Raw genomic sequence first — 9,866 nt, forward strand, 5'->3', positions numbered from 1 at the left:
GTAAACAATGTAAGTATACCTATCATTTCCTGAAACTAAGATAGCTTGGAAAGCCAATTATGCAAATAGGAACCAAAAGTTAACTCCACATTCAAGCCCCATTTTTGCAGAGTTTTGGTAAGTGAAACTGATTTGTTCTAAACAAGTAAATGTTCATTATAAGCTGATGTGGTGGCAAGAATCAGTCTAAAAATAAACATCTACAACTGATTGTATGCTCGTTATGTGAGATAAATTATCTCTTCAATTACTTTAAGATTTCAGTTTTTATTCTGCAATTATATATAAAAGACCTTTACAACTATAGAAACACACAAAAATCTTTGTTGGTGTTCATGTCTTAACTTCAAATCATATTTATCTAAGGTAGTGCAATCTCTGTTTTGCATGTATGATGAAAACAGTCATTTCAATATTTTGCGCAAAATCACAGTTTTCGGGGTTCAGATCAAATAAGACATGAATCAAAATGAGTACTCAATCACAGCTATGACACCAGTAGTCAAAATCATGTCCTCAACTGGGTACGTTTATGAGAAGAATAACTTTGTGGCTCTGGTAAATAAGCAAATTCCGGCATTTGAAGACTATCACAAAATGATGGACTTCACCCTAAACTGCAAACTGAGTTATGCCATACTTGAGTCTCCAACCATTTACTGTGAAGTTATCGAGGAAATATGGACTACAGCCGTGTTCAATTCAAAGGACAAAACCATTACCTTCACTCTCAAAGGTAATGAACGTTGTTTTAACTGTGATATAATTAAAAAATGCTTTAAATTGCCTGAAATAACACACTTGATCCACACATAGACACTGATGTGAGTAACATGCTAGTTTCTATGGGCTATGCTCTTACTGCCACTAAGTTAGGTGATATTAGGAGAATGGGTCTTAGAAAAGAATAGAGCTTTTTATGTGATTCCTTTATTAAGATGTTTTCTGGTAAAGTTAGCAACTTTGATGTTGTAACTTATTTACTTGTTAACATGCTCTATATGCTTTTAAGTGATAAGTACTTTAATTTCAGTATTTCAGTCATGTATGAATTAGGGAGTAAGTTAGGAGATATAAAGAAGAGATCTAAGAACATATATTATGCTAGATTCTTTATGTTAATAACTAATTTTGTGTCTGAGAATCTCTCGATCTTGAACCCAACAAACAAGTTAGATTTTTGGGTCCAAGAGAGAAGAGTTATTGCTGACCTGAACAGGGCAAATCACCACAAGAATATTCCCCTTGTTTACATGTCAATCATGGAACAGCCTCAGGTAAAGGAGGTAAATTATTTTGTCCCTATTACTTCTCAACCACCTATTTCTTTGCAATCAACTGTGGCCATGGCACCTGTGACAGTGACCAAACAGGTGTTTACCCAAGCCACAAAACCAAAAATCTTAAAATCGAACTCAAAGAAAGCCCCCTCTAGTTTCTCTCAAAAGCAGCTAGTTGTAAAATCTACTAAAAACCAAGAGGGGAGTGTGAAGGGAAGTAAGTCTGGTGAGGGATAGGGTGAACATAAAAGAAGCCCTAAGAATAAGGATGGAGAAGTGAGTGTAACCAAACCTAGACACACTGCAGTTTCCCAACAAACTGTAGTGATTAATAAGGATATAAGCTCATTACTAGTTTCATCCTCCCAAAAGGATGTTACTATTGAAACAAGCTCTCAACCAAGAGTACAGGCCAAGAGGGTTAGGGACACAAGCTCACCCCGAACTTATGATAGAAATAAGAAATCCAAAATACTTGGGGATACACATGGTGCACACACTGTGCAAATTGCAGTCAAAGACTCGATTACAGCACCTTCTCAAATTCAGATTGATGTGGCTCCAGTAAATGTGGAGTCACAGCCAAAATCTTTAGTGATAGAAGCACCTCACACACAAAATTCACCCACAAATTCTCTGGATGTGGACATGATTCACACATCAATTCCTGACTTTCCATCTTTAACTCTCATGGAGAAGCAAAAATCTACAGCAAGTGAGAATCATTTTTTAGATAATTTGTTGGCTCACTTTCCATTTCTTTCTGATTCTACTGAGAATACTGTGCAATATCTCAAATTAATCACCACAGATTCTACAGTAGTTTCTAATCCAAACTCTGTCATTTCTACTACCTCGACGGATATTGTTCATCCGTTGACCAATGATTTTATCTCGACAGATGTGCTTAACAGAAATTATCCGTTGACACTTTCAACTACTGCTTCGACGGATGTTTCTCATCTGTTGACAATCACTGCACAACTTGAAATCTCAACTGTTGTCACAAGTATAGATGATTTAGTAGTTGTACAATCACTCTAAGGATTGAAGGAAGGGAGTGAACAGAGTGAGAGGCTGAGTTGCTCTCAGGCAAAAGGAGAGGAAAAGAGTGAAAATATGCAAGGTATTTCTTCCAGCTTGACAAAAGTGAGTGAGTGGAGTCCCACCTTAGTAGGTGAAGGTGAGAGTGTAAGGGTGGGAAGCCAAGGGGAGCCCTTGATGTAAGAAAATAGAGATTATGAAAGAAAAAGCAGGTACATAAGAATGGAAAGAGCCCATTGCTAGTGAGTTAAGGGATGTCAATGAGGATGAAAAGAAATGGTTATTTCAGCAAGATTATCAAGCTGTCTTAGAATATGTTTCTTATGAAGCTGAGGCATTAACTCACCCTGTTTCATCTTATCAAGTTCTATCTGAACAGGACAATGTGGCTGCTGAGAGAATTCTCAACTTGGTGCACATAACTACTTTTATGCAAACGGCCAAGGATACAATCACTGCCATGCCCTTCACAACTGGTGATGAATTTGACTAGAGTCTCTTCAGCTGCACCAACTTCAATCTTTAAAGCAAAATCAAGATGTAACTGAGCTCAAGCCAGAAATTGGTCAAGTCAAAAGGGAAATTACTGCAAGATTGGAGGCTACCTTTCCTAACACAACAATGCTAAGCTTAGGAAAAACTATGATCTAGTCAACAAAGTGGACTCTTTGTATGCCAGGCTCAAGACCCTGGAAACATCTATTACTCAAATCCACCGCCATCAAACTCAACAAACTCTGTTACTTCAGAAACTGGTGGCTGCACAAATGTCAACCTCCACTCAACTTGATGCTAACAAAAAGGGGGAGAAAAACTCTATTATTCCATTTAGACAGGGGGAGTCAACAAGTGAGGGGGAGAAAGTGCTCAACATACAAGTTAGAAATTTGCTTGTTAGAAGTTTAAAGTGCAGACTGGACTGCAGAGCCAAATTATTTACACTCTATGTTCTAATGTCTATGGCTGATATAGTATATTTCATTTCTAACATGTGATTTATTAATACAGAAACAAGGAAGAAATCAAGATTTGGCCCTCCACATTTGGCAGTCAATCAGTACAGTTTTCTTACTCCTATCGGTATGCACAATGACTTGGGTCTACCAAATGCTTTGCATTGATTTAAACTAAAAGTATTTGTTTTAATAGCTTGCTTAAGTTTATATCATTTCGTGAATTCTTTTTATTAACTTCTAATTTTGGTTAACATTAACAATAAAAGTTCCCTGTTTTGATTTGAGTTTCTTCCTCAGATCTTAATACTGAAGTGGACTACTAAACCAAAATGGCATTATCTAGGTTACATTGTTATATTCGATCTTCTCAAGTTCGGAGTCCCCCAGTTATATAGTATCTAATCAATATTTCGTGATTAATGATCATTATTCTTTCTTGTCTTTTGAAATGATTATACTTGTTTGTGAATCCCCTGATCCTTGTGTCGGATACTCTGACATGCACATCCCCTCAACGGATAGGGGATTCTTCCTGAATCCTAATTTTGATTCTTTCCCCACAATTTGTAGTCAAAATTTCTGTTAACTGCCTACTTTCCTAAAATTAAGTATCAGTTTTTGTTATTAAATACAAACGTATTATGCTAGTGTTCATTTTTGCATAAATTAAAAGATTTTACCTGTATTTTGTGATTTAGATCAATAAATTATGCATTTGATTAAATTTGCTTATAGTTTGTGGTTTTTTTAACAAGATTGAATATCTGTAACATGAAATCTAGAGAAAATCTATATTTCTATATGCCCTGTCCCCCCCACCCGAATTCTAATATTATTATATTTATTTATTATATTTTTGTGTCCACGCACCCCAGCACTTCTGCACCTGTATCCTTGCTTGTCAGTTGTCGAAGAAATATTTCATTGAACTAATGAGAAGATTTGCGGAGATCTCAAATATTTTGGAAAATTGAAATATTGAAACCCAAGAATCTGGAAAATACGCATTGTAAGGAAGTTCTGCAACTTTTATGACACACGTCTTAGAGAAGTCCTACCCTTAAGATCAAGTTGCATCACATCTCAATCAGAACTTGATACAATTTATGAAATCCGCACATGATGGTCATGGGGATCATTTAAATGATTTTCTACTTTGTTTGACAAGCTCAGCCTTGTGGTTTGTGTTGGCTATTTTATCTATTCACAATGAGAATGTTGTGTTTTACAGTTGGTGACTAATATTACTTCCCAATTTTTTTTGAGCATAAAACAATTAATTTGAAAATTAGCCAGCCATCCATATAATTCAATTATCTAGAATATATTGGAACAACCATGTACGTATGTAATTCAATTATCTAGAATATATTGGAACAACCATGTACGTCAATAACTTGTGAAATTAAAATGTAGTTATAGATAGGGACTTACATCTCCTCTTTAATGCCCAGGCTACAATTTTATATATACTTTCACATTAAATCTTGAAAGAAACTAAGAAACATCATCAAAATATGCACTGCATTTCTTTGTCAAAATTACCATCGTTAATATACACAACCATATCAATAAGCAACTCCAAAACCAATGCACTTAAGGGCTAGATGGATCATTATGAGTACCTACCTGAAAGCAGCATTTCAGACGTAAAAGCTCATACTTTCTGACTTCATAATTTTTTTGAGAAAAGAACTCTACCAACCTGCGATCTCATTTTTTTCTAAAATTCTGGTGTCTCATTATCGTTGAGATGCTCGATGGATAACAGACTTGTTTAAATTTCTCGAGCCCAAAACGGAAGTCCAGCAATAAACCAGAAACAATTATAATATAGGCGTATTTGTAAGGGGTTAGGGAACATAAGAAATTGCCTTCTTCGTTGCAACATGTACATAATTCGGATGTTATGCTGATCCGCTAGAAGAGAAGTGGGTAACACAACTCATTTGTTCTCACTGTTATCCGAATTGAAAATCTAACCTTGTTCCATACTAGGAGCTTCTGCAAAGCAACAAATTCATGTAAAGGAAAAGATAATTTATTATGTAAATTCTTGATTTTTCAAAGATTTGGTCATAGGGAAATGGTTGCTAACTTATAAACACCTATGATTAGAGTGTGAATTTAACCCTACACTTTTGTTGTAATTTAATCTCATAAAGTAAATCGGATTAGCAAAAAAGGCTTTGTAAATAAGAGAAAGTCACATTCAATGTACTCAAGTTCAAGCTCTCCATTAGCAGGTAGTAAAACAAATTCATTAGCATTTTATATCATTCAAGAATGAAAGTATTCGCCAATTCAAGTACATTTAAACAAAAGTTATACTCATTATGTTAAAAGGTTATTACTCGTATTTCCACCGTACATAAAAGATTTTCACATTATTCTATAACCTATATGTATGTACCTAAATTTTAGTCATTAGAGTAATGTTCATGACCGATAAGATGATGATGCCTAAAACTTTCTTACCAATGGGAGGATTAGCTAAGAATGCGATCGATATCCAACCTGAAGCTTGATAAATAGACCCTACTTTAATAACCACTTTGTACTTTACATATTTTGTAACTCTGATCCAAGATATAAAACAATCACCTGGTTCCTAGCCTGCAAAAGACTCAGAAAAGCTCATCTTAGTTAAAATTATGTACATGCCTTCAGGTGAACATATTGTAAAGGCTAAAATCTAAATTACATAAAAAGAGAAGATGAAAGGAGAAAAAATACGACAAATATATAGGTAATAGGAAGAAACAAAGGGAGAAAATCATTAATCCTTGATATGGATGGCATGACAGATATGTTCACCTCCACTTGAAACTCAAAAAAGCTCATCGTCCATTAATGTTGTAGATCCATGAGAGCACACCTTATACAATAGATAACAATCCAAAAAAATTAAAGATTATGATACGATAATTGGTGGAATAATATCAAAAATTGCACATGAATTACAACTTTAAGTCTCTCGTCCATTAATGTTTATAACGGGTTTTCAAAAAGTAAAAAAGGCACCCAAGTGGAATATCGATGACAGTGAGAATCCAACCTTGTTTCTTGTTGGGAGCTCCTGCAAAGCTACAAATTTATAATGATTGAAACATGTTCAGAATCTTAATGTATTGAAAAATAAATGTTGGTAGCAAGAATAAATGAATTTAAAGTCATTTTGCAATTATAATTTTTATAAAAATAACATGCAACTCTTCCCAACAAAGAAAAAGCTCACAAACTTTTCGATAGTACACAAAAGTAGCACCAAACTTAAACCAAATGTTGTAAACAAATAGGTAAGAAAGCACTGAGTTTGGATGCTGGATTCTGGAATACACCCTCTGCTGGTGCATCAAGTATCATGTGATGATATTTAGTATTGAGGAGATACAACTGCTAAAAACCTAGTTAGAAGCTATATATTCAGCTTTATAGAGCTAGGATATGTACCAGCTATACTTGTTGATACCATTGCACCTAATACTTTTTTAATTAAAAAAAGCTCAACATAAAAACACTGAAGAAGTTCAGGGGATGAGTAGCCTAGCAAACCTAAATTTTGTATCAATCAGGTAATCCATTTTCTAATATAGGGTAGGAAGATACAATTTTACAGATATCATATGTCAATTTTTCAAATCTTATAAACAGATTTTGATTTCAGAGATTCGGATTAAACAACTCTATTTTAAGCTTCAATTTTCTCAACAAATAAAGAGTTAAGTTTTTCCGCAAGCGAAAATAGCAGTACTAAATTTAAACGAAATGTTTTTAAATTAATAGCCACCAAAAATTTATGGAATCCTAATCTATCAGAAGGTAATATGTTGTCAGCGATCAGAAAGTAAATAAAATCAAATAGAAGAAGCACAACAATATATCTAGAATTGAACAAAATGAAAGAAGCTTAATCCTAGAGATATACCTAAGAGAGTGGTCATGTCGTTAGAGCGGCTCTGAAACACGGGCAGGCCCATAAACTGGAAACCATATCCAAATTTGACATTGATTGCAAATGCAAATGAGCAGAGATGCACATGTAGGGATGCGTCCGGCACTTGGGGTGAACCGTGGCTATATCTGCGTCTGTAAATCAAGGGAAATAGTTGTGGCGGAGTGTTATCCTTGCGCAGGGATATGCACTATAAGTGAAGTCCTGCTATTACGGACGAGCCTTGGGCCTTCGCGGTTGGGCCTCATAGTTGGACATTCCTAAAGCTAGCGGAAGACGGAATTTGGATGGGCTTCTACCGGGCCTAGGAGTAAGAAGTCTAAGCCCATTAGATTTCTTGTTCCACAAGAACTACGTCAGGCTTGATCCCTATATAAAAGGTACGTAGGCATATTGAGAGGGTAAGAAGTTGAGAGCTGATAAGAGAGCCACCACTTACTCTGATCAATCTCAGCCTAAAACAACCACAAACCACCATACACCGCTTGATGTTCCGGCGAAGAACCACCGTCATAGATCTTAATTCCGGCGAGAAACCTTAATCTTTGTTGTTACCAGATTCCTCCGTCAACAGTTTCCACCAGCTATTGACGAAGTGTGTGTCCCATGTCCTTCAGTGTCTCTAGCAGAGTTCATACTAATGGTTGTCTCAGGATATGAAGCGCTAAAGCCCTTGGTAAGGTATCGAGCTCCAATCAGTTTCAAGTTACAATTTGAAGCATTGAACTCTTGTCCCACTTCACAAGTCCCCTTCCATCTCGAGGGAATCTCAGACATACCATCATACTTGAAGCTTGCACTCTCGGGCCAAATACCAGTGCCTATAACACCAATAATGACATCCTTCCCATTATCAGAGGCCGGCCATAAGCCTGTTGTAGGATTAAGAGGAAGAAACTCATACGTATGGGTGGTATGAACCGTGGCCTTTTTATCACCGTAAGCTGAGACAAATCCTGGAGACTTCTTTAGCGATTCCAATTCATCTATACTTAGCAACGCAGAAAAACCATGAACTGCATGATCATAGGTGTAGAGAAGAGATGGAGAGGACCGATGATTTCTCGACTTGACAGAGTTGATGGTGGTGGAGTACCAAATGTGGTGGCTAGCAAAAGCCTTTGGCATTAAGGCTTTGTCCATGTAAACAATGTAAGTATACCTATCATTTCCTGAAACTAAGATAGCTTGTAAAGCGAATTATGCAAATAGGAACCAAAAGTTAACTCCACATTCAAGCCCCATTTTTGCAGAGTTTTGGTAAGGGAAACTGATCTGTTCTAAACAAGTAAATGTTCATTATAAGCTGATGTGGTGGCAAGAATCAGTCTAAAAATAAACATCTACAACAGATTGTATGCTCGTTATGTGAGATAAATTATCTCTTCAATTACTTTAAGATTTCAGTTTTTATTCTGCAATTACATATAAAGACCTTTACAACTATAGAAACACACAAAAATCATTGTTGGTTTTCATGTCTTAACTTCAAATCATATTTATTCTAAGGTAGTGCAATCTCTATTTTGCATGTATGATGAAAATATGTATGATGAAACAGTCATTTCAATATTTTGCACAAAATCATAGTTTTCGGGGTTCAGATCAAATAAGACACGAATCAAAATGAGTACTCAATCACAGCTATGACACCAGTAGTCAAAATCATGTCCTCAACTGGGTACGTTTATGAGAAGAATAACTTTGTGGCTCTGGTAAATAAGCAAATTCCGGCATCTGAAGACTATCACAAAATGATGGACTTCATCCTAAACTGCAAACTGAGTTATGCCATACTTGAGTCTCCAACCATTTACTGTGAAGTTGTCGAAGAAATTTGGACTACAGCCGTGTTCAATTCAAAGGTCAAAACCATTATCTTCACTCTCAAAGGTAATGAACACTGTTTTAACTGTGATATAATTGAAAAATGCTTTAAATTGCCTGAAATAACACACTTGATCCACACATAGACACTGATGTGAGTAACATGCTAGTTTCTATGGGCTATGCTCTTACTGCCACTAAGTTAGGTGATATTAGGAGAATGGGTCTTAGGAAAGAATGGAGCTTTTTATGTGATTCCTTTATTAAGATGTTTTCTGGTAAAGTTAGCAACTTTGATGCTGTAACTTATTCACTTGTTAACATGCTCTATATGCTTTTAAGTGATAAGTACTTTATTTTCAGTATTTCAGTCATGTATGAATTAGGGAGTAAGTTAGGAGATATAAAGAAGAGGTCTAAGAACATATATTATGCTAGATTCTTTATGTTAATAGTTAATTTTGTGTCTGAGAATCTCTCGATCTTGAACCCAACAAACAAGTTAGATTTTTGGGTCCAAGAGAGAAGAGTTATTGCGGACCTGAACAGGGCAAATCACCACAAGAATGTTCCCCTTGTTTACATGTCAATCATGATGTCAATCATGGAACAGCCTTAGGTAAAGGAGGTAAATTATTTTGTCCCTATTACTTCTCAACCACCTATTTCTTTACAATCAACTGTGGCCATGGCACCTGTGACAGTGACCAAACAGGTGTTTACCCAAGCCACAAAACCAAAAATCTTAAAATCGAACTCAAAGAAAGCCCCCTCTAGTTTCTCTCAAAAGCAGCTAGTTGTAAA

General features: G+C 35.8%; 1 protein-coding gene across 1 annotated transcript; it reads right to left on the bottom strand.

The window, feature by feature from the left end:
* Positions 1 to 7,802: 7,802 nt before the first annotated feature.
* Positions 7,803 to 8,378, bottom strand: LOC141692210 (subtilisin-like protease SBT3). Its single transcript, XM_074496940.1, has one exon. It carries the CDS (start codon positions 8,376 to 8,378, stop codon positions 7,803 to 7,805), a length of 576 nt encoding a protein of 191 aa, XP_074353041.1.
* Between the last annotated feature and the right edge of the window lie 1,488 nt (positions 8,379 to 9,866).

Source organism: Apium graveolens, chromosome 10 (assembly GCF_009905375.1).
Source record: "Apium graveolens cultivar Ventura chromosome 10, ASM990537v1, whole genome shotgun sequence".
Classification (NCBI taxonomy): Eukaryota; Viridiplantae; Streptophyta; class Magnoliopsida; order Apiales; family Apiaceae; genus Apium; species Apium graveolens.

Excerpts from the sequence above, each read along its gene's own strand:
- LOC141692210 (XM_074496940.1), bottom strand. The coding sequence starts at position 8,378 with ATGGACAAAGCCTTAATGCCAAAGGCTTTTGCTAGCCACCACATTTGG.